The sequence below is a fragment of the Polyodon spathula genome, chromosome 3, assembly GCF_017654505.1.
Source record: "Polyodon spathula isolate WHYD16114869_AA chromosome 3, ASM1765450v1, whole genome shotgun sequence".
Classification (NCBI taxonomy): domain Eukaryota; kingdom Metazoa; phylum Chordata; class Actinopteri; order Acipenseriformes; family Polyodontidae; genus Polyodon; species Polyodon spathula.
Window position 1 is genome coordinate 23,148,391 of NC_054536.1, and position 26,724 is coordinate 23,175,114.

The 26,724-nt window shown below is 35.7% G+C and overlaps 1 protein-coding gene across 1 annotated transcript; it reads left to right on the forward strand.

Annotated features, from left to right (window-relative positions):
• Positions 1 to 208: 208 nt before the first annotated feature.
• Positions 209 to 25,196, forward strand: LOC121308264 (sodium-dependent dopamine transporter-like). The gene is made up of 14 exons (XM_041240553.1): positions 209 to 494; positions 7,757 to 7,888; positions 10,783 to 11,005; positions 11,731 to 11,869; positions 12,253 to 12,387; positions 15,103 to 15,206; positions 15,983 to 16,107; positions 17,072 to 17,184; positions 17,712 to 17,840; positions 21,108 to 21,207; positions 22,233 to 22,333; positions 22,613 to 22,780; positions 24,570 to 24,641; positions 24,793 to 25,196. The coding sequence occupies exons 1-14, from the start codon at positions 209 to 211 to the stop codon at positions 24,814 to 24,816; spliced, it is 1,851 nt and encodes a 616-aa protein (XP_041096487.1). The 3' UTR covers positions 24,817 to 25,196.
• Positions 25,197 to 26,724: the final 1,528 nt, after the last annotated feature.

Here is a 26,724-nt window from a genome sequence, read left to right on the forward strand (position 1 = left end):
CATACAGCATGCATTTGTGACCATGTATGGCTACATTGCCAACAAGATTCACTATAGAAGGATGCAAAGTGTTTGCACTACTGCAGGAGTGGGTAGATGAAACTGAATCTGGCCATGGGGGAGATATGTTATTCAATTCTAGGTTAAAGGCGTGACTGTGGGTGCTGTCAGGACTGTGAATCTTCTCTCAGGGTGCTAAGATCTCCCCATGATCAAAGGCAGACTACCAATTGGACAGATGTCTTCAGTGGTTGCTCCTGCCAAGCAGTTAAATGACATGGGTCCCAAGGAGGTGGAGCTGATTTTGGTGAAGGAGCAGAATGGGGTCCAGTTCACCAATTCCACCCTGATCAACCCAGCTCAGACCACCACTGGCACAGAGGAGAGGGAGACCTGGGCGAAGAAGATTGATTTCCTCCTCTCTGTGATCGGATTCGCAGTAGACCTGGCCAACGTCTGGAGGTTCCCTTATCTGTGCTACAAAAATGGAGGAGGTAAGGCTAAGTGTGACCCAGTCTTATCTGTTTGTGCAGGTGGTGGAGTAAACACAGCAAAATGGATGGCACTCTTGTTGACGGGAGATATTATAGTGCTGTAGCTTCCCCTGCAGAACTGAATGCCACAACATTAATCAATTTCTCTGATGTAAACACACGTTAAACATTATTTATTACTTTTTTTTCAAATGCCATATCCTGCAGGATGTATTTTTAAAGGACTCCTTATTGTAGTTATTTTAACGTGGCATTATAATATATAGATATAATAGCAGAAAGTCGCATATATATATATATATATATATATATATATATATATATATATATATATATATATATATATATATATATAGATAGAGAGAGAGAGAGAGAGAGAGAGAGAGAGAGAAAGAGAGAGAGAGCTACAGCCGAATGTTTTGTATCAAACACTGCAGGCTTCTCAGAGAATTTAGGAAATATGGACCTCAAAATTGTAACCTAATGTAAGAATGATATTACTGTATAAAGTGATAGAAGCAAAAGAATTACAGTACATAGTCCAAATGTTTACTACAGATTTTTCATTCCGCCACTTGCATAGATAGTTCTTTAAAATGAAAAAAGCAGCCTTCTTTTTCTGAACACATTTTATTTAGCCTTTCTTTCCTTCCACAAAAACAACACTCCTACAACAAAGGATGTAAGTCCCTATTCAATGAACGAGACCTACCAAAATATTTAACTTACTTGATGATCTAGTATTTTGGAGCTTTTCATGAGGAAAGTAGTTCTTCCCAATTAGATGCTTGAAACAGTGTTTAAAAATTGAATTTGAGAGCATATTCCTCGATGTTAGCTTGAGAGAAAGTATAAAATACGTCCATGAAAAAAAATCTTTTTTTTTTTATTTAATTTAATTGGGATATGAATAAAATATACATGTTTTCATATTTTATTAATTATGTACTATAAAACTATGTTGATACACAATTGTCTCGCCCCCCCCCCCCCCACAATAACACTGATATGTGATATAACTGGCTATATATATAAACAAGTGGTGTAAGTTACAAAATGAGTATTAACTTCAATTGTTTACTAAATCGACAAACGCCACCAATATTTTTATGGTGGTGCTTATAAGCTACCAAAACGTCGATTTTTACAAAAATATCGTGCACTGTCACTTGTTAGTAACAGTGAGGACAATAATGTCTTGTTATTGACCGTCTCATAAATAGGACTTATACCAAAGTTGATTAGAAAAAATGGGTTTTAGGTTCCATACAGTATTTGTTACTGAAGAATAATCTTGTTTTAAGAAAAAAAAAAAAAAAAAAAAAAAAATGTGTACTTTTTTCACCAGATAAATTGAGTTTTATGAATCATTGAAACTTTTACTATTGCCATTATTTTGAATTGTTTTTATTTAATGATACATGCTTAAGGGTTTTTGATGATTATTGACAAGGAATATCCATCTATTAAATACAATTTTAATTACACATTACCAGTGTAAAGCTATTTTAAGATTTTCTTATAAATGCCTTAATTATATTTTGTTATAACACTATGGTGGTCCAGTGATTAAAGAAAAGGGCTTGATACCAGGAGGTCCCCAGTCTTAATTCCCAATCAGCCACTGACTAATTGTGTGTGAGACCCTGAGGTACCCTAACTCAAGTATTACCATTTAATTAAAAAGTGACTGCTAACTTATCTACAGGTTTTCCTACAAGTTATATAATGACACACATTTATATTAATGACAAAGGTTATGTTGTACTTAGGTTAGATATCAGCAAAATAAAGAAAACATTTTACAATCCCCTAAATACTACCTTGTGAAATCCCTCGATGCACAGAGGTTGATTTTCTGTGCTGCGTTGTCTTGTGAATAAAGTTATTAGGAAGGCTTGTGCTCTGCAGCTTGAGACCAAAAGGGTTTTTATCTTAATGTGAACAATGGTGAAGAGGGATAGGAGTTTAACCTATTTGAGCAGAAAACGGCATGCAGCTGGTGTTCATTATTTTCATTCCAGCAATCGACAATAGAGGTTCCACAAATGAATACAATCGCATTTTACATATAATCACAGCATATGACTGAATGAATACATAAATATTTAAGTACATAAATAAATTAATATATTGTTTTTAGTACTATTAGTCGTAGCAGTAATAGCAGTAGTCGTATTCATAGTAGTCGTGATTATCTCTAGCAAGATTACAAGCTTGTCTTAATGTGACACTTTTTGAAAATTTCAGGTTTAATTTCAAAATGATATCAATAATCATACAATAGTGCTATGGAGTCACCATACTGCAGTACCTTTGTCATTTTATCAAATGAAATGACTGGGGACTGGGTACTTGAGTTTTTATGTCATGTTCAGTGACTTTAGTAAGCTCATTTGCTGGTTAATGGATACAAGATATAGAGGTAATAGTCCAATAAAATGTCACCACTCAAAGTGAAGTCTTTTCCCAGTCAAGACTGATTTTAGAGAAAACAAACTGAAGAGACACCAGTCTAAAAAATGTTTTCCTAAGTGTTGATTGACATATTACTATAATTTTTTAAACACAAACACTGCTAATATTCAGAACAATAGGAATGGAGGGCAAAGTTCAATAAATAAAGACTGCAAATCTTTTTAATTCATTTTATTAAGTTCGCCCCTATATTTTTGTCCTTTTAAGAATAAGTGGGCTATCTGTAGCTGATATAACTTGATTCATGTGCATTGTTACCTTTATTGAACTGAACCCCAAGCTTCTACCCAACTGTAATTATACAAAATTGGATCATTCCTGACATGACCAACTTGTTTCTCCAATTTACTTCACAAATCCAGTGACAGGAAGCAGAACACAGTTCACAGGATATCAGCACCCCTGTCATAGATGAGAGGAGGACTTGCATAAACACAACTAGTGATTAACCTAATGATCCTTATGAACCTGGTCAGATGAACCAGCGTAAGAGAGAAAACAACATCAATGGGCACAAGCCTGGAGTTCAATGGCCACAGTAAACACAGATATCTGTTTTGAGTTGGAAATGTAAGGTAGAACAGTCGAAAACAAGCTGGATAAATTTGAGGATACCATCTGTGCGGAAGGTGAGAGTTTTGGAGTTGAAAAAAGAAGGGAGAAAGTACAAATTATTCTTGTAAAGTCTAGACAGCAGCAGGAGATTGAGTGCTTAATTAGAGAAAGGAGGCAGCTGAGGAAGCAATGGAGGAGAGAAGAACAAAGTAAGAAGGAGGAACTCAATCTATTACAAAGGGCCATGAAAGATAAGCTTGCAACTTTGCGCAGAGCTGAGCGCCTACGGAAATGCTGCAAAAAAAAGGACCGTGCGAGAACTGACTTTTATAAAGACCCATTCAAATTTGCAAAGAAATTTTTCACCAGGGAGAAAAATGTTACAGAATCCCACCCATCAATAAACCAGAATACCAAATGGAGGACTGCACACCTAAGTGGAAAGAAGTAGAACAAGATGTGAAAAAGGCAAGGGCATCATCATCTCCTGGGCCTAATAGAGTTTCATGCAGAGAGTACAAGAGTGCCCCTGGTGTTCTATGAATCCTGTGGAAATTGACGAAAGTGGGGAAACACAGGTTTTACCAAGAGCGTGGCGCCGAGCGGGTGGGGTCTTTATACCCAAAGAAAAAGATTTTATGAATATCGGTCAGTTTTGCCCTATTACCATGTTAAATGTGGAAGGCAAGATTTTCTTCAGCATTGTTGCTCAGAGATTGTCATCTTAGCTATTGAAGAACTGCTTAATTGACATTTACAGAAAGCCAGTTTTCCCAGGATACTTAGATGTGTGATGTGGCAGCAAATTAAAAAAGGAAAAAAGGAGAGGAAGGAGCTCCGTGTGACATTCCTGGATTTAGCCAATGCATATGGTTCAGTACCACATGGTGCTTTGGGCAGCATTTGATTTTTTCAGTGTATCGAGGACAATAACAAACTTAGTGAAAGCCTACTTCGGAGTTTTGGAATTTTGTTTTTCAACTTCAGAATTCACCACTACATGGCAATGACTGAAAACAGGAATAATGCACCATTTCTCTACTGGATTTTACCATGGCAATGGAAGTAATTATTAGGGGGTCTGGAATGCGACTGCAACCAATTACAGCATACATGGATGACATGACAATCATGACTACAACAGAAGCCTGCACTAATCTTGTTATTGGGCAAACTAATCAATAACATTGAATGGCCACAAATGCATTTGAAGCCCACTAAGTCAAGGAGCATCTCTATAATTAAAGGAAATATAGTGGATAAGTGGATAAAGCCTGTGAAAAGTCTTGGGAGATGGTATGATATGGACCTGAAGGACACAGTTCTTGTTGGAGAAGTGAGCAGTGCAATGAAACAAGCAGTGCAATGGTTGAAGAGCATAGACAGCAGCGCTTTACTGGGCAAACTTAACTTAAACTCTGGTGCTATCAGTTTTGTCTACTGCAAAGACTTATGTGGCCACTCCCTGTGTATAAGGTTTCCTTGAGAACAGTAGAGAAGCTGGAAGCATTATCAGTTCATATGTCAGGAAATGGTTAGGCGTTCCACGCTGCCTCAGCAGAGTGGGACTGTATGGTAAAGGGATACTGAAGCTGCCAGTCTCATCTCTAACCAAGGAGTTTAAGTGCATCAAGGTTAGATTGGAAATTATATTGGTAGAGTCACACAACGAATGTGTGAGGCAGGCAGCACCTGTGCTGAAAACTAGAAGAAAGTGGGTGGCAAAGGAAGCTATGGAAGATGCAAAGGCTGCCCTTCATATCAGTGATATCATGGGGCAAGTACAGCATGGAAGAGGAAGCCTTGGTCTCAGTTCAGCTCCTCCTACATGGCACAAAGCAACCACTGCTCAACGGAAGAAGTTGGTAGTCAATGAGGTGCAAAATCAAGAGGAGAAGATGAGGTGCGTAAAGGCAGTTTCCCAGGCCAAGCAGGAAGAATGGATGAGATTGGAGAGTGTGGAACAACGCAAGATCATTTGGTGAGATCTATAGACAATAGAACAGAGCAGGATCAGTTTCGTCATCAGGCCAACATATGATGTTCTCCCATCACCGCAGAACCTTAATCTATGGGTAGGAGAGGATCTGCGGTGTTCTTTGTATTCATCAGAAGCTACATTAAGACACATTTTGACAGGATGTAATGTGGGTCTTAGCCAAGGACGGTTTACTTGGTGTCATAACCAGGTGCTGCAATCTTTGGCCTTAGCACTGGAAGACAAGCGCAGCATGACCAATCGGATGTCACCAGTTCCATCAATATATGACACACGAATAACAACATTCCTCCATCCAGGGGAGCAACCACCAAGAAAAGGTATTAAAACCAAAACTCGACTAGGACAATTGGAGGCTGTTGGAGACTTTTCCCACCTAGATTGCCACCACTATCCTTTCGATCTGATATTGTCTTGTGGTAGGGATCAGCACGCCTTGTTCACCTGGTAGGTTTAAAAATGCCACGGGAGGATGCTGTGAATGAAGTGTATGAAAGTAAGAAACTTTGGTATGCTCCACTAGCTGCTGAAGTGGAACAGTGAGGATAGAGAGTCCAGGTTTACCCAGTGGAGGATTTGTGGCACACTCCACAACACGGTTTTTCAGAGACATCAGATTCAGTGATCAAGAGTTGTGACACATAGTGAAGAACTTATCTGAAGCAATAGAGAGGCGCAGCAACTGGCTCTGGTTAAGACGAAAAGATTCTGATTGGGACTTCAAGCACAGTAGAAAGAAAGCAATGTCGATGAAAGGAGTGGTGACAGCTGAGTCCAATATCAGCATGAAGTTTTAACACCTACTTTCATGTAATGGAAATCACCATAATGACCTTGACCTTGATCTCAAAGATTTGCCCAAAATATCACCCAATTTTATCTGTGGGGAAATCAGAAAGCTTTATTTTGTATACTTGTCACAAAGACGGCCAGAGTGGGGGACATCCGACCAGAAACAGGAAAATAAACAAAGATAGAGGTGGAGTTTGGTGGAGCTGAGCGAATGGTCTCGCTCAGCATTTAATGAATGAACAGACAGAAAATAAGTGGTTGCAACAATACAAAAACAGGACACGGCACATTCGCCAAAATAAATAGACAAACAAAAAGGGACTAAACAAAACACGGTGAGCAGATATTTTACTACTACTACGACTGCTATTATTATTATTATTATTATTATTATTATTATTATTATTATTTATTATTATTATTATTATTATTATTATTACCTCTGTCTCCAATCCCATTCTCCACTCGCCGAACACACAACCCTGAGTATGTGAAAACATGTTGCTTTTATGCAGCTGTACTGAGACTCAACTGCTAATCAATCATTCAATTGGAGTTGTGGTACAACTGCACGTGAATTAATAAAGTGCAATTCCCCACGCTCACATATTATTACTTTTTACTTGCACGTGAAGTGCTGTGCAATCCTCATGCCTAAATACAAATATACATTTTAAACACTCATGTTACACAGACCCGTTTATATCCCATGTACCGATGACTATACACCAACATTAAAACACAAGTCAGTTTGCTACAGAAAATGACTAAAGGATTTTTTTGCATGGGGACAGTGATGATAATATTCCTGTGACTAAAATATCCATGTGTGACGGGCTGGCGAGTGGTGATGTCAGGCCAGATGCAGGAACAGAAAAAGCAAAGGCAGCACTGCAGGGCAAAAAATGTGCTGTGCGCAGTTTATTTTCAATAGCAAAAATAAATAAAATATTTAAACAAAAACAGTGCTCACAGAGCAAAATAAATGGTGAAACAAAAACAAAGTCTCGAACACAAGGATACAGGTCAGGCTGGGCAAATTGCTTTTACTGATCCTATATATTTTTAGTTTCACTTTCCTCTCTCGCGCTCTCTCACTCTCTCGTTCCTCCTCTGAACACCCACTCCCAATTAATAAATTAACTAATTAGACTTGGGAGATGACCACCTTCTGCATTAGGTTTTAAAATGGATGGTGCTACCCATCCACGCTACAAAACATAAACAAACTACGGCTTCTCGCCGTCAAATACAAGAAATAAATCATAATAGACAAATACAAAATAGTGGGAGACCCCATTCTAAAAATAAACAAACAATACTGTACAGGGCTCCTCGCACTGTTACACTATGACATCAGTTTTAACCACTAAACTGTCTGTTGTTTTTAATAAATAAGTTATGATTGATTATTTTTTTGTGCTGTTTTTTCCCCCAGGAGCGTTTCTTGTCCCATATCTGTTCTTCATGGTTATTGCTGGAATGCCTCTCTTCTACATGGAGCTGGCATTGGGGCAGTACAACCGCGAAGGAGCTGCTGGTGTCTGGAAGATATGCCCCTTGTTCAAAGGTGGTGCTGCTTGTGTAATGCATAATACCTTGCCACTTTTACCTCTACTTTACATTACTTGAGTTAACAGCCTATGAGTGATATTCTTATTTTTAACCAGATAAGGTTTTCTAATTTTCTAATTGTATAATTTGTTACAGTCATCAACAATTCCAGGGATTATTTTTAAAGAAAAGGATGTGAATTAACACACCCTTTAAAAAAAAAAAAAAAACCTTAAGGACTGTATCAGCAATGTTTTGTTAAAGGCTTTTTTTAAAGCCCATTTTGATTAATTTATTCAAGTTTGCCATTAAGAAATCTTTTTTTCAGTTACTTTAGTGAGGCTTTATTAGTTTATTCTCATTTTTTAAAAGTTCTGTAAACCTAAGCAAATGTTTTTAAAAACTCTTCCAAACATTTCTTAAAGTTGTACTTAAACACATGCATTTAATGATGCTTGTATTTTGGGTCATTATTCTTAAACGTACCTGGATATGGGTTCAACTTGACACAATTGTAACCAGGATTTGACCAAATCCCTACATATTGGTTTGTCCCAGATAGTTCTGAATATCAGTTTTAGATTTTCTCCCAGATTCCTCTCTTTTGCACCATGGGTTGAAAGCTCTGTAGGCTAGACATTGTATTCCCTTGGTTAAAAGAAAGCTGCACTAACTTCTGAAGTTCAGTCAATCAGGGACATATTTTAATATATATATATATATATATATATATATATATATATATATATATATATATATATATATATATATATATATACTTTTAAATAAATAAATACATTAAAACATTTCAGCTTGCTCAAGCTAGCATACCAGTGCCAATTTCAACACCTTTCTTTCATACTCTCACTTCCTCCATACTGACTGTGTTTGCTGCAGTTGTGGAATGCTACTGCAGACCTTTCTTGACTTTTTGTTCAGCTTTTATTAGTGTAACATTATTACTGTGAGCTTTCTGTTTATATATTCTTCATCTTTTGACCTTGTGACCGACCCACATGGGGAACAAACCTGGGAGTCTTTAATTTGAAATTACTTTGACTTATTGTCATAATTTAAAGTGCCCTGAATGAGGGTCACATTGCAGTTGCACTTTAGACTGTTTTAAGTTTGTTTTTTTTATGATTATTAACAAGGGGAAACCGCTGGCTTTGAGTTCCTTATGGAGTCAAAAGAAAAACAGAAAAGGCAGCCAGTGTCTGGAAAGTCAAAGCTTGTAGAGAAAATATCACCAGTGAGAAAACAGATGTTGCAGCTTCAGCCAAGACCCACATTCAGTGGAGCACAAGAGCAGAGATCTCACCCAATCGATCTGAAACCCAGTGATCTTGAAGTCAGCACCACTAACAAATCTGCAAATTCTTGTGACATTGTGTTTTTCCAGGCTAAATTACTCCTTTGATGTATTTGAGCATCAAGAGAAAGGAATATCTTCAAGAAAATTTACAGTTTTGCACCTTGACAAAGGGATAGGCGTCAATATATTGGGAAGGTGGTTTGCTGATCATTGATCAATTCTGCGTAAACACTAAATTCGATCAATTACTGCTTTAGCCTATATTCATGGTTGTCAAATTTTGTAAGTGATATCAGTTAAACATTAATTGTGAACTTTAGTTGAGCTGGCTAGGAAAATAAGAAAAGGATCATATTCTCAAACTAAAGCAAATTTTTAAAAACATTGTCTTGAAGGAGGATAGAGGCTATGTGGTCCAGTGGTTAAAGAAACAGGCTTGTAACCAGGAGGTCCCCAGTTTAAATCCCAACTCAGCCACTGATACCTTGTGTGACCTTGAGAAAGTCACTTAACCTCCTTGTGCTCTGTCTTTTGGGTGAGACATTGTTGTAAGTGACTCTACAACTGATGCATAGTTCACACACCCTAGTCTTGTATCTTGTAAAGCACTTTGTGATGGTGGTCCACTATGAAAGACACTGTAAAAAGATTGTTAGTAATTAAAGGACCAGTACAATACCACCAGACCCATAATTCAGATATTTGTTGTTATTCTTAACTGTTTCATTTCCCATCTTCCTTCCAGCAGCAAAATTCATGCATCCATTTCAAACCCACATTTGATGAAACCCTGCTGTTCAATATGTGGAATGAGCTATCTGTAAATTTGGTTCAATAGTATCAAACTAGCAAACTGTTTACTGTAATGTGTAAGCCTCTTATATATAAAATTTAAATTTAAAACATTGGTAAATATTATTAGATAAGTATACTAGATTTTTTTTTGTTTTGCCCTGTGTAGTACTTTAAAGAGAAATGCTGATGTGTTTTTAATTGCAGAGAATCCATTTGATACTTGGTATAGCTATACTATAATTAAACTGTAAAAACACGGTAATTACAAATATTTCTCTGTAATTGCAAGTCAGCAAAATGCTTAATTATAGAATGAAACATGTGTAGTTATAGCTGTTTAATATAGTGTTGCATAAATGTTTAAGCATACATGTCTATATAAGATATATCTCTATCCTGAAGTCTGTATGTATTCCTAGCTTTATGAGTCAAAGCAGTGTATCTAATTTAATTTAATATAAGGATTTAATGTGCACCTTATTATAAATTGAGTCATTATTTTAAGAATGATGTGGACGTTTAATGTTATGTTTATAGGAAGACTTCTCCCGGCAGCCACTAAGCTTTGTTTAAATTCACTTCCAGAAAGAACAACCCCTGAGAAATAGACTCAATGTAAATTAGTATATTTGTTATTCGAAAAGAATGGTGGAAATCTTCTCCTGAAGCAGTCATTTTTTCTCAAGTCATTGAGACCCTTGTTACAAGGGCAACCAAACCAAATGATTGTTTGTTAAGATGTGATATTTTTGGCTGTCATTAGATTGCCAATTGGGTAATTTGGTTTGTCTTTCATTCAGGTGTTGGGTTTACTGTGATCTTGATCTCCTTGTATGTGGGCTTCTACTACAATGTGATCATAGCCTGGGCCCTCTACTATTTGTTCTCTTCCTTCACTGGGAACCTCCCATGGGTGAACTGCAACAACACCTGGAACAGTTTGAACTGCTCGGACATCTGGACTTTCAACAGGTCGTCCCACAACGTGACACACAGGTCAACCCCAGCAGCAGAGTTCTTTGAGTAAGTCAATAAATAACGATTTAACACCTTACATTGGAGGGATGCTGCATATGTATATAAATGTTTTTCATGTGGCTTTAATTGGTGTAGGGACTCAGGAGCATTATCCAAGAAGACATATTCACAGACCCTTAGCATAGTTATTACAAGACCTCAAAAACTGTTACTAGCTGTTGGGTTAAAGAAATGGCCTAACATTCCTAGAAATGTTTACATTTGGAAGTGTACTGTTTCTTACAGACTTCAAAAAATAAATAAATCATTAAAATATAATAATAATAATAATAATAATAATAATAATAATAATAATAATTGATTCACTTCATTCTTATACTCCAATAACCTTTCTCAGGTCTCTTTCACCATAAGCTTTTCAGATCCTAATGTTCCTATTATGGAAAGTTTTATGAACTTGTGCAAATGACTAAATGCAAACTCTTCATATGATTTGTATAAATCATACATAGATTAAAGTAAAAGGTGTCGCATTTAGGATAGTTACAAACCATAATAAGTTGGCAACCTTACCTAAGTGGAAAACAAAATTGGGAAATAGTCTCTCTTATCTAACAATGTGTAAACACCAGATGCCCTATTTTAAAGTGGTTATCTGCTATTCCTCTTTTGAAAAACATCCCTTTGCACTTGTATTGTTTTAAAATAGGACCCCGGTGCTGTGGTCAGTTACAATAGTGGGTAATGCTAGCAACCGTATATCTTCCTAGGAGAGGCGTGCTGCACCTTCATGAGAGTGAAGGGATCAATGACTTGGGCTTGCCCAGGTGGCAGCTGACATCTTGTTTGACTGTGGTGATTGTGGTCCTCTACTTCAGCCTGTGGAAAGGAGTGAGGACTTCGGGGAAGGTCAGTGTTGTACACATTTGCAAGCCGTCATAAGATTTACTTTCTGAAAAGTTGTTTCTGCCTTCTTTGGAGTCCATAAAAACCACATCAAGGCCATTACCAACATCAGTTGGTTTACCACCATTGTGGAAAGGTGCACAAGCCTAAATCTAGCAACCCAATGTAGCAACCATGATGTACTTGCCCATTAGACTGTGCTAATATTTTTATTTTTTTTGTAAATGTTAGATTGGCCATACTGTTGGTCTGAACAGGCATCAGGTGGTATCATTTTCGTTATCAAAGCTAAATAAAAGAAACAGATTGGCTAATGTCAGTATACTTCCCCTAAGAATCTAGCTTAACTGGAAATGAAATAGGCTGATGTGACGACTGTATTGTAGGTTGTCTGGATCACTGCTACCATGCCATATGTGGTCCTCATCGGGCTACTACTTCGTGGAGTTACCCTCCCCGGAGCCATTGATGGCATAAAGGCTTACTTGAGTGTCGATTTCCACCGGCTTTGGGAGACTTCGGTGAGTCCTCACTGTTTTCACAATTGCACATTTCAAAAGGCTCCAGCCACTTCGTAATTACATGCATCACAAAGAGCCAAATTCCACTTAAAACGTTTAATCAGGCTACTTCTAAGGAGAGGCACAGTCCTCCTTGGCTTTCAAATTGGAGAAGGCTGAGACTGAACCCCCTTAACCATATGGGGCACCTCTTGTGATTGAATAAAATGTATATTGACAACAAAGCCTTTGTTCCTGTGGTACAGCGATTTTTGCTCCTTTATTGGTCCATTTATCTTGTTTGTAGGCAGATGGGTTTCACAGAAAATAAAAACTTACTGAATTCTGCTAGTTAATAGCTACAGAAAAAGAAGAAGGAAGTCATATTAACATTTTTTTTTTTTTTTCAGTTTACAATGTGTAGTCGTCAAGTACTGAAATAAACCTTTTACAACCAGCGAATGAGCCTAGTTTTTGTCATACTAATATGACATCTACAGGAACATTTTTTTAAATTGTGTCAATACCTTGTGACATTTATTATATTGCGGTTTTCTTTACACTTTAAAAAATTGGTCGGGACTTCATATATATTTAATCAAATTGAAATGACTGTTGCATTTTTCAGTTCGTGAATCTGGCTTTTGTAAGTCTATCTAATATTCTACTGGCAATGATGCATATAAACTTGGGGATATTATTTAAAAGCATTTTTACTAGTCCTTTATCCCAACATTGATCTGGTAGAAATCTGGCATACCAGAATATATCTAACTAACAAACTAATTTAGTTTAGTCTTTCATTATAGCAATAATAAAAAGAGAATAAGATGTCTACATGATTCAACAGACCCAATGTTCTTTATAAGCTGTTTTTGCTTGCAGTCATATATGCCTGTTACCATTCATTTCTTCCAAAGGGATGCAGTTGAAAAGGAAAGTATGTCTTTTTAATGTTTGGAGTCCAGCATGGTGCAATACGTGTAAAATTCACTTTTCATACAATTTTGTTTTAATTATTATTAAGTATAGGGGTCATTTCAATACAAACTCTTGATGGTCATCCCCCAGTATGAAAAACAGAGCCTTATTTTGAAAAGGATAAATGAAGTGCAAAAGCGAAGCTACAATTTCTACCAGGAATAAAACCATTCTAACAATATAAAACTAGCAAGAAACAACATACTTGGATGTATACAGAATTAAATGATTGATTATTAACTTATTATTAACCTAATGTAATTATTTTGCAAGTATTAACTTCAGCACCACTTAACTGTTTACATAATAATAACAATAATTACAATAAAATAATTTAAAATCTGATAAATTTATATATATATATATAGATATATATATATATGATCTATATATATATATATATATATATATATATATATATATATATAAACAATATATATTTCTGTTGTTTGTGTGTAAATTCTCTTTTTAGATCTATATCTATCCTTCTCATCACAGAGCATATATATATACCGCTCTACTTACCTGTCTCTAATTTGTCCTAATATATATATAGATAAAACTAACACTTTTCGTCCTATTATAAGAAACTTCATACGTTAATATACTGAATTATATACTATGGATATATAACTCTATACCCCTTAATATATATATATAATATATTTTCATAGATATATATATATATATTATATATATATATATATATATATATATATATATATATCAGTTTCCTAAGGATTTAAATTATATTATGTAAAATAGTACAGTGGTGCTTCAATTAGTATACGATATATATCATAAATATATATATTTTATTACAACATTAATGTATGTAATCGTCATAAAATATATTATTATTAAACCTTAGTCATGAGTTATATATTGTAGTAACAGTAATACTCATTATGGAATATTACATTATAATGTATAAAATAATTTACAAATAATATTATAATTATTATATTTAATGCATTTTTTTCTGCAATATATTAAATAAATATGAGCTATATCCTTCAATATAAAAAATATGTTTAGGCCCTAGTTTACGTAGACATTAGGATATACTCAGATTTTAAAAAATATATATGTTAATACAGAAAATGTTTTCCATGTGGGGCCTATAAGGTCTGTGGGTTTTGCTAAAACCGTGTTGTTGTATGCTACTGTCTCAAATTAGAAGTTTAACGTGTTTGTTCCAAAGCAGCTACAATTGTGTTTTAAGCAAAACTCTTGACAATGTTAAAGAATATAGATAAAGCAGTAACCAATATGCAATGAAAGCACATCAATGTCCTGATAAGATTAAGCTATTCAGCTGCTATATTTCTATTAGGATAATTATGCTTTATAAAGCAGGGTCATGGTTTTATTATCACTAAAATATTTAAAAAAAACATGACCAAGCCCATAAATGTCCTGGCAAAATGGAGGCCACTAGATAATTTGCTACTATTATTAGGCTTTATAAAACAGGGGTATGTTTTATTATCTAAGTCCTTGGTCCCCAGCTGATGAAGTTGTAGAAACACTGCATTTACAATAAGTAAGGAGAAATTCAGATGCAATTTCCCTGAGTACTCACGACCAAATTCAGGAATTAGATGAGACACGTGCGTACAGGAGCAATTTACAAAATTACCCTGTATTCAAAAGTGTCTTTCATCTTTGTGCTGAATGAGTTTCCTGCAATTATCTCTAATAACAGATTTTTTTCTCCTTCTTTGTGTCGATCTCTGTCCATTTGTTTTGCAGGTCTGGATCGACGCTGCCACTCAGATCTGCTTCTCGCTAGGAGTTGGGTTTGGTGTGCTAATAGCGTTCTCAAGCTATAACAAATTTAGCAACAACTGCTATAGGTAAGACTTGACCCATATCAGATTTTTAAATGCGTGGCCATCAGAAGAATGGTAAAATTATAATATCAATTATAATATCTTTGAAGCCCTCCTGGCAGTGCTTTTGACACCAGATTTAAATATGAAGAATACACATGTATTCAAGCTTGCACTCACAAAACATACAGTCACACAGGTGGAAAATTATAATTCACACTGTGTGACTTTATTTTATATCAATTTGTCAGGGGAAAAGCCAATTAACAATACCCACCCTTCCTTTTAAAATGTTCATCCATAACTTTGAATATTAAAATATAGTCTGAGCTGAGGTACAACTCGTAGGGACTGAAAGGAGAAGCTAAATTGTTTGTCTTAACTTCCCTACAGAATGTCAATAAAAAAAGGTTCATTTGTTGACTGAAAAAAAAAAACAACATTTGGTAAAACAATTTTAAGAAGCATGTCCTTGCTCTCCTTTTAATTAAAGATGATTTACAAGTTAATCAGTTGAATATGCTGGTAGAATGTGTTACACACTCAAAGTGCTCACAAGGGTTTTGCAGCATGTCAAAAGATATGGTCAACAGTGCATATAACTTTACATTGAAGGACTTTACCCACATTGCAAAATAAGAAACAAGAACCAACAATGGAAAAAAGAACACACACACAGAGCAAGGAAACACTACTTAAGGCCCACTATCCAGGACCTGAAATATTCAGTGTGTAAATCCACAAAATAGCACACACTAATCGTATGTTATGTTGTTGCTGTTGTTGTTGGGTTTTTTCAGAGATGCGATCATTACCAGCTCAGTTAACTCCTTAACAAGCTTTTTCTCTGGATTTGTCATCTTCTCATTCCTGGGCTACATGGCACAAAAGCACAATGTGGCTCTTGAGGATGTGGCTACTGATGGTAAGTTTTCCAACACTATAGCAATGTCAGATCAGGCCCCCATTCCTGAGCAAAGGGTTTCTTTGCATCAGAGCGCTAAGTTAATAAAGTCTTCAGAAAGAGATGGCGATGTGCTTTTGAAAGTTGACCCTGCACTTCATTGCGAGCTTAAAGGCAACCCCAATATGGTCATTTTAAGCTGTGCTTAGTCCTTTACACTAATAAGACTAATTGGAAAATATTTATTTATTTATTTTTAAAAACAAGTACATAATCTTAGTAGATCTTTTGTCTGTGTAGATTGTAATTACAGGTCTTTTTGATTTGCAAAAGCAATTTGAGACATGAGTCTCTTACTGTAGGTTTTTATTAGATAAGTGTGTCAACAAGGCATATCATCATGTGATTTAAATCCAGCTTGTGTGCACCAAGTAAGAAATAACCCATGACAGGGTGTGTGGTAAGACAGGTCTTGCCGCACACCCTGGAGTGGGTTATTTCTCTTATAAAATGGCAACTTTTTTTTTTTTTTTTTTTTTTTTTTTTAATAATTACACTGGCTTTTTTAAAGAAAAAAATTAGAAATATATTATGTATCCTTCCACTAAGAAAAAAATAGTCCCTGAAGACTCTTTGATTATAGCATATATTTTGTACTTTTTTTATTTGCCATGAACATTACATTGTACATTGCCATTTATATTAAAATTTTTCGAGATTAAATTTCATTTGTGAATTGAAAGCAGACTGGTTTTCTGAGGGAAGATTCATGGAACAGTCAAACATTGCACTGCACTGGCACTCGAGGGAGGGACTTCGATTTGTTGGTGTTTTTTTTTGTAGGAAATGATCCAGCATTTTATAAATAGTGTTAATCCACTGAGTGATGCAGTACTTAAAACTGATTTATAAGAATACAATTAAAGCTATCATAGCCTCCAAAACATGTTGCAATATGTATCTGAAAATGTGTGTTTTATTGTAGGACCTGGACTTGTGTTTATCATATACCCTGAAGCTATTGCTACTTTGCCATGGTCCTCTGTCTGGTCAGTGATCTTCTTCATAATGTTGCTGACCCTAGGTATTGACAGTGCTGTAAGTAGATTTAAACTAGCTTTATCTGTGTTTATATATTGTTTAATTTTAATATATGTATGTAAATATATATGTATGTTTAGCTAAATGTAATTTAATTGTAGCCCAGCACATGGTGGGTTTAACTTCAGCATTTACCTTCACCCACAAGGACATTAGGGTACCTTTACATGAAAGGCATTATATTGACTGAGTTGGTATTCTAAAAATGCCTTTTAAAGTGAAGAAAATGTATTACAAATTAAACAATAATTGCATAATAATAATTGGTTAGAAATTGATTTTAAAACTGCTGTCGTTGTAACACTGCCTTTTAGAGTTTGAATGGTCCAAGGATGCTAAAGATTATGCCTGCAGTGGACATACAGTTCATATGTATGAGTGAGTGTGTGGTTCAGCTAATCTAAGTTTTGATCTGCCTTTTACTAGTTGTTTAGCGTATATGGGTCCAACACCCTCTTTAACATTGAATATCTCCATAGTTACAAAACAAATAGTTGTTGTTTTTTTTTCTCATTTGTTTATAGATGGGTGGGATGGAGTCAGTTATCACTGGTTTGATTGATGAGTTCAAGTTCCTGCGCAAACACAGGGAGATTTTCACCCTCTTCATAGTTGTGTCGACATTCTTGATATCTCTCTTCTGCGTCACAAATGTAAGTTACTTAGTGGCAATTATAAAACAGTTCAGAGAGAAAGGGATCACGTGGAGGTGCATGGACAAAAAAACAATTCATTCATAAAGAACGGCCCGAACTCTCCACTAAAAAAAAACAATCCGAAGCACTTAAAAGTACAATTAATATTACTTTATTATTTCATTTTTGATTAAGAAAAAACTTTTATATCCACCCCAATTATAAAATTTGCATAAGACTACAGTTGTCTGGCACATATAAAGTCCAGTTCTCCTGATATGAGAGCTGATTTCTATGTACAAGAATTTGGTTAAGGATAAATCCGTTCAAGTTCACTCTTTTTCGACGATGGTGAGATGGTTAAAATATCTCTAGGCAATGTCCACCTTTCCAACATGGGGAGAAAAAAATATGTAGGGAAAATATACAAATCGGAGATGAAGTATATACCTGATATGATTAACCCATGACTGTAACTGATCCAACCTATGCTGCTACAGTGGAATACTAACAACTTGTCTATTGTTGTGAAGATGTTTGTCAAAGTGTTGGAATGTTTTTGCCCAGAACAAAAACAGGCAAGCCCATTTTTTTAAGTAGAAAGCAGTCTCAACAGTTGTAGTTGTATATTTACTATTTTAAAACCAAACAAAAGCCATTTTCATTCGCTTGCACTTTAAAATTGTGGCCCAGTCAAAAGTGGATAATTGGGGGCTCCCGAGTAGTGTATCCAATAAAGGCACTCCACGTAGAGTGCAGGATTCACCCTATAGCCTTAAGGTGGGCGGTTCGAGTCCAGTCTATTCCACTGCCGACCATGGACGAGAGTTCATCAGGCACAATTGGCCGAGCATCGACCAGGTGGGAAGGGCTTAGGTCGGCCATGGTGTCCTCAGTTCACCACACACCAGTGACCCCTGTATACTGGACGGGAGCCTGTGGGCTTGCATGTAAGCTGTCCAGAGCTGTATTGTCCTTCGATGCTGTAGCTCTGAGGTGGTTGCATAGCAGGCCTGCAGAGTGAAAAAAAAGCAGTTTCACAAGTTTTGGAGGACAGCATGTGTTCATCTTCACCGCTCTCAAGTCAGGAACAGGGTGGTAGTGGTGAGCTGAGCCTAAAATAATACAGTTGTCTATTTCAAATTTGGAGAAAAAACAGGGTAAAAATCAATTGGTGACTACTAAATAAAAAACAATTTTAAAAAAGTGGCTATTTGCTGATCCTTTTGCTAAACAAGGGATTATTTTTCAGTTTGTATCTTTAAAAGAAGCTCTTCATAGGAAACTAATGGTAACCTCTTCAAAACAAAGAGAGCACACCACTCATGTTGATGTCGACCACTATAAGGGAAGTATACTTCACCCACTTGAACTTACCTCTGCAAAGCAAAGGTTATTGCTAATCACTTCATGACAGGTGGAATTCGCCCTTTAGCAGAATCAGGTTTTTGTAACTGTGTCATATGGTGAGGTTAATTTCAATGGTGACCTCTAATAGATCTCAGAGTTCACAGGTAACCTTTCAAAAATACTTAGATACTGTTTTTTTTCAGTGAACAGAGATCAAGGTCTGGCGGCATCATTTTTTTAATTAATTTATTTTTTTATATAGTAAAGTTTTCTTTGACTCTCATCAGAGTTTATACATTTTGAGCTACTGAATCTTGTAAGTAATTAGATGAACTACCATTTGTCCTTTTCATAATCGTTAACCTTGACAATTAAACTTTGGATGGGATTTGATTATTGAGTTTTGGTCATTGAGGTTTGTGATTTTTTTAGCAGTGATGTAATGGAGACAGAATGCGTTGGATAATGGGCAATATAATGGGCAAGCTAAGTTACATGACTGACATCTCCCGCACAACTCTCTGATTTAGTTAGTAGTGCTCTTGATGCAATGAAAAGAGCCTTAAGAACTTCTTTCATTGCAAACTACTTCTTAAGACTGTGGACACATAGACTGTGGCTGCATGGACACATCAAGTAAAGCATGGAGAAAGACATTTTATGGAAATACTTGTAGAAATGAGATAAATGCATTAACTAATATATGTGTTACTAGAATTTCAGTATACAAATAAAATATGAATTAATTTAATAATTCTTGTGTAAGATAATCTATTTTTTAGTGGTGTTCCGGTACCTTCAAATTTAGGACTACATCACTGTTTTTTTTTTTTTTTATTATAAATTATTAAAGCCTTCACCATCATTTTAGAAGGGTTTATTGGGTTAAGATATATAGTTATAACAAGAGACAGCTGTTTGCACAATCACAGTTTGCTATGATGGATCAATCTACACAAACTGCAATCAAGTTAGATTTAATTCACTCACATGAAACTTCAGCTCTATGCTTATAGTATAACTAATGTGGATGTAAGACAAAATACACCTGATGGCTTCTAATACTTGTCCATAGTGGCAAGGATCATGTATTGAGGCTTTTTTTTGTTTCTATTATTACATTTAGACTTATACTTACAGATTACTTTTAAACTCTACTTAAAGGGATCATTATTAAGAAGGATTGTGCTACCTGACCTCTGAGTCTGGAGGTCATTAGATTAATCACATTTAGTGCTTTCATGGAGAAAAGCATGTGAAGTAAAGGCAGCTTTATTTTAAATGACCAGACCTTAAGTTAGCTAAATAGTTTCCTGAAGTAAAAATATTACCTAGCAAGTATGTCAGTAACATATATCCCCAGCCACAACTGTAAATTCAAAATTACCTTTAGTATGAACACGTTGACAAAAAAAATAATAAATCACACAGTACCTTAATTTCTTTTCTGGGTGACTTACACATGCTGTATCACCTACAGCATGTGTAAGTCTCTTTAGTGTACTTTTGTCTTTAAATGCAAGCACAATTATTTGTTTTGGTCCTAATTAAACATTTAGATCTGCCACTATTTATATTAATTAAATAGACCTTCCTGTTATTGTCGTTGGCTCCACTCATTTTGAACCAAAATCATTTTAACCCCATGTTCTCATTATTGACCTCTCTCCTGATTTGATCAATGTTCAATTTATGACCTGGAAGATTTGAAAAATGTGCTTCTGGTAGAGTTTGTTTTTATTTAAACTTATTTAAGAATTTTATGTGCCAATGCAAATGTTGAAAATGACTTTGTTCAAAATGCACTTTTCCGTCTTAAAACATCTACTACAGCCTGAACTCAGTTGAGACTTTTCTTTCAGGGGTAGCTACTGATATAATAGCAGAGGACTGCTGTGTGTTCAACTCAATGTCAAATCTCATTTTCTCTTCCAGGGTGGTATTTATGTTTTTACTCTGCTAGACCATTTCGCTGCAGGAACATCAATTCTTTTTGGAGTGCTTATTGAGGCTATTGGCATCGCCTGGTTCTACGGTAAGGCGGTCTTCACTTTTCATGTGCTGAAATGCTGATCCTATATTAGTAGCATAATGTCATATTGACAGTAGATAAGTAGGTTCAGGGCTTCACTGCAATGTAATTAGAGAGGCACTTTTTTCTCAAACTGAACTGTTGGTCATAATTTCACCAGTCTTAGCTCATTTTACCCATTGTTTAGTTTAACCACATTTTTGTTTGTGTTTTTTTTTTTTTTTTTTAATAATTACTTGTTGATTATTAAGTAATTCTGTAATGCCTCATTGAACTCCCCTGAGCAGAAAATAAATCTCAGCTAATGCATTCATCAGAATAGTTAAATTAAGATGCATTTTTAATAAAAACATAATTCAGTGATCTACAGCTCCTTTTGTGGTGTTATTCTTGGTTAGTAAGTCCTGTTGTTAGTTCATTGGGCGGTAAAGTCACACTTTGCTACTTCTGGAGAAGAACAATATCCTGTATAATACATATAGCATCACTACAGGGCTTTGTTGGCCTTTTTGAGACCTCAATCATAAAAAACAAAACTTGAAGCACTTTACCCTACTCAGTGACTATCATCTGATTCCCCTGGTTTATAGTCTGTCTAGTTTAACCTTCTGCTTGTGAAAAGTTCCTTTCGGGGACTGGGAGACCAAGGTGAGACATTTAAGAGGAAGCAACAAGTCAGTAAACTCAGAAACTTGTGTTAAACGTCAACTTTATATACAGCACACAACATACCCCCAATACGATGGCTGTTTCATAGTCATAGACAATACTATTACTAACACTTCTAGCATGTTACTGTTTAATTATGCTCTCTACCCCATGGTTTTACCATGTTTGTATTCTATACCATGATTTCACTACATTTTATTCCTTAGCTTTACACGGATAAACCAAAACAGAGGACTGAAAGAGCACAACCTAAATTGCTTAAAGCTTTCTTTGGCATCAAAGACAGATGATTTTACTGTATCCACAAAGTGTATACTTCTGAATATGGATTTGTCAGATAAACTTATTTTTTATTTTAGGAGTTGGACGGTTTAGTGATGACATAGAGGAAATGATAGGCCATAGGCCTGGCCTGTACTGGAGGTTGTGTTGGAAGTATGTGAGCCCTCTCTTCCTCTTGGTAAGTTGATACCCTCATACATTCATTCCTGGTTTCTTCCTGTATGAGATGACTTTACCAAGACAGTATTGCTAATAATCCTGACTTTATTGTATCTGATATCGCCTAAGCACCAATAAATCCAAATTAATATTTTTTGGCCATTGCCATGAATTGATAAAGATAGACAAAAACTGTGCTGAGAACATTATAAAAAAAACAAAACATTGTACTGTGTGTATTAAATATCTGTTGAACATGATGTAATCTTGCTGTCACCTGTTTATTTTGATCTTGCAGTGCATGGTAGTCATCAGCTTTGGAACATTTAAACCTCCCTATTATGGAACCTATGTGTTTCCAGTCTGGGCCAACATAATAGGATGGTGTGTTGCCATATCATCAATGGCAATGGTACCCATATACGCCATCTACAAATTGTGTGTCCTGCCAGGAACTTTTCGAAATGTGAGTATTTATACTGTGAACCTTCTGTACAGTAGCTCTTCATTTATGAATAACAAAGTTATATAAATGTAAGAGTCTTCATTGGCTTCTTTGGTATGCCACCACTTTAAGTAACATAGTGTGTTTATTTAATGTGTTTATTCTTCAGGACTCAACACTGTTGTTCAAACGCAGATTAAAATTTTTTTGCATTTTATTTTGCATTAAATAACTGAGCGGCTGACATTTAAGATTTTCATAAAAGGTTAAGGCTAAGGGTCAAGCTTTCTTGACATTATTTCTACTTAAAATGTTATATTAATTCAGGATATACAAATTGTTCTATTCAATAAACAGTTGCATCACATAGTCTGAATGCTACTAGAAAATTTGAGTTAGCTTCAACAAAACACATTGTTAGGTACCAGGAAGCTGCATTAACATTTAACCTATAGAGTTATCTATGAAGTATACAATACAAACAATAAACCAAAAGATATTCAATAGAAGGAAAAAAAGGAACCATGATAACAGCACTAGTACTAATACCAGGAAAGAAAATGGATTGAAGCATTAGCAATCCTCTAACCTACATTTTGCTATTTTAGTTTTCAGTTTTAAAACTGAGTTTATATATACACACAGTGCCTATAGAAAGTCTACACCCCATTGAACTTTTTTCACATTTTGTTGTGTCAGTGCCTTTGTTTCATGCATGTAAATGATAATTTTTTTCCCACTTATCTACACACCATTCTCCACACTGTTAAGGGGAAAAAAGTTTTTACTGAGAAAAAAATTACATGTTAAAAATACAAAACCAAAAGATCATAATTGGATAAGTCTCCACCCCAATACTTGGTGGAAGCACCTTTGGCAGCAATTCCAGCTGTCACTCTGTTGGGATAGGTCTCTACCAACTTTGCACAACTAGGCAACATTTGACCATTCTTCCTTACAAAACTGTTCAAGCTCTGTCAAGTTCTTTGTGGAGCATTGATGGACAGTAATCTTCAAGTCATGCCACAAATTTTCTATTGGATTTAGGTCAGGGCTCTGACTGGGCCACTCAGGTTTCAGCTTTCTTGTAGAGGTCAGCAGGTTTTCCTCTGCACTTTGCTCCATTCATTTTCCCTCTATCCTGACAAGTGCCCCTGTCCCTGCCGATGAGAAACATCCCCATAAGATGATGCTGCCACCACCATGCTTCACAGTAGGGATGGTGTTCTTTGGGTGATGTGTTGTGTTGGATTTGCACCAAACATAATGCTTTGCATTTAGGCCAAAAAAGTTCCATCTTAGTTTTGTCAGACCACAAAACTTTTTGCCACATGGCTACAGAATCTCTTGAGTGTTTTTTTTTTTTTTTTTTTTTTTGCAGACTTCAAACGGGATTCAAGGTTGGCTTTCTTGAGTAATGGCTTCCTTCTTGCCACCCTATCATATAGGCTAGATTTGTGGAGTGCTTGGGATATTGTTGTCACATGCACATTTTTATTCCAGTCTTGGCCATAAAAGCCTGTAGCTTTTGCAAAGTTGCCACTGGCCTCTTGGTAGCCTCTCTGATCAGTCTCCTTGCTCGGTCATCCAGTTTGGAGGGACGGACTGATGGAGGCAGGGTCTTGGTGGTGCCATACACCTTTCTCTTCTTAATAATTGTCTTGACCATGCTCCAAGGGATATTCAAGGCCTTTGATATTTTTTTATACCCATCCCCCGATCTGTGCCTTTCAACAACTTTGTCCCAGAGATCTTTTGAAAGTGTGTGTGTGTTTAATAAAAACAACCTCTACTTTTTGTCTCAATCAAGAAACTAGCCTATGCAATCACACCTGAGAGAGAGCATCACCTAGTGGAAGATGGGGAAGTTCGTCAGTTTAACGTAAGTTTTTATTATATTTTCGATTGTTTATCAACCAACTTGTTCTGTCCTAATGTAAACACAGCTAGTCTTCTCAAATAAAACCAGAAGTGTACTTTTACGTGTTTCTGATGGTAGTCTCTGTAATGGGTCTTAATGCCTGTCTTCGCAGCTTCGCCACTGGCTGATGATATAAGATGTCTGAAACTCAAAAGTCCCACTTTTAAAATACGGGAACCAGAACCCAAGGAACTCCTCTGCACATTGGAGAGTTTGAGTGCCTGTGTGCCAATGGAACAGTAAAAATCATTCATACGTTATCTGTAATTGGAAATGTGACTGTCAAGTGACAATTTACATGGCATTAATCTCTATGCTGTTGATTTATGCCAATATCAATCTAATACTAAAGCTATAAGACTGTTGGGTATTCTGGCAAACCAATATTGTTTTGTGACCTAAGTGTTACTGGAGGTCTTAAATTTTATGGATTAATGTTGCTGCTACTTAAGGGTAGTGTTACGTGGAAAAAAAAAAATACAATTGAAAAATAAATATAAAATGGTGTGCCAAACATGGTTTCAATATACAGTGCTGTTTAAAATATATACAATGAGGTTCAATATATAGGACCGGACCCTCCTGTAATATATATATATATATATATATATATATATATATATATATATATATATATATATATGATATATGATATATAGTACACTATTGGACTACCTCAGTGTGACAATTAGTTCTAATTCATTGAGTCAAATGATTTTATTATTATTATTAAAACAGTATTACAAATTTTGACAAATAAATAAAATAATTCAAATTAATATTATTATTTTTAGTTAGGCACTCCATTGGAGTACTGAGGTACTTTCAAATATACAGCATTAAGACATTTTCTTAACAGCCATCTGATGAAACAGATTTTTGATGATTTTATTGCATTGGTCTGGTTTATTAATTTACAGGAAATAAAATAAGAATTCTTTACCAATATTTCTGTTTCTTTTTTCATTTCTTTTTTCCCCCTTCGAAAGATTAGCTGACTGCAGAGTGTGTTCAACTGTACCTTAAGGAGTGTAATAGCAGTGCAGGTCAAACCAGTGCAGGTTAATATTGTGAAGGTGGCACTGTTTACACTGTTATAACAGTTTTACCTGAACACACATGCTAGCAGCATGGTTACAATGCTACATGCTTCATTCATGATAAAGTAACTGTTTTTATATTGTAACTCATCTTCTGTTTCTCCAAATGCAGGTCATTAAATTGTGACACAGCCTCTGTGTCAACATATACAGGTGTCAGAACGCACTTAACACAATGTTCAGTTCCGCTCACCAGTGATCCGAGTGAGTGGAAAAACTCTTGATCTGAGCTGCTCAGTTACTTCACCCACCCACTATATAAGCTGTACTTGTTGACACAGATGCTATGTCACCATATAAACACCTGTACCTGTTGACAAAGAAGCTGTGATAATAATCACACAGTTAAACAGATAGTTTCACAAATCAAATAGCATTGTAACCATGCTGCTAGCAGGTCTGTTCAGGTAAAATTGTTGTACCAGTGTGAACAGTGCCGTCTTCACAGTATTAACAGTATTTGATCTGCACTTCTATTACACTCATTGCGGTACAGTTGATTGCCCACTGCAGTCAACTGATCTCTCCAAGAAAAAAAGGGGAAAAAAAGAAAACAAACTGGTAAAGAATGCTTATTTTATTAATTCCTACTGAAAATCTATTTTACCTGTTTTTTAAACTTCCCCAATCCTCGCTTCAGGTTTCCGATACCCGGTTTACGAACGCAAGGTTCTAACTTCCACGTGTACCCAAAACTATGAGACGCCACTCGCCAATAACAACATTTCTTAACAGCATATATTTGAAAGGACCCTGTTACTCCAATGGATTGCCTAATTAAAAATGATAATATTTATTAGAATAATTGTTTTTATTTGTCAAATTAAGAAACTTAGATTTGTAGTACTGTTTTGACTAATTTTAGTTTTCCTATTAGATTCCTTCCTACATCATCACCTTCAGAGTGTGCAGTGTCGCTTAATGTCAACAGCAACATTTAGAAA

Excerpts from the sequence above, each read along its gene's own strand:
- LOC121308264 (XM_041240553.1), top strand. The coding sequence starts at position 209 with ATGATCAAAGGCAGACTACCAATTGGACAGATGTCTTCAGTGGTTGCT. Across the intron at positions 15,207-15,982 it reads TTTAGCAACAACTGCTATAG|AGATGCGATCATTACCAGCT; the intron begins GTAAGACTTGAC and ends GGGTTTTTTCAG. Across the intron at positions 22,334-22,612 it reads TGAGCCCTCTCTTCCTCTTG|TGCATGGTAGTCATCAGCTT; the intron begins GTAAGTTGATAC and ends TTGATCTTGCAG.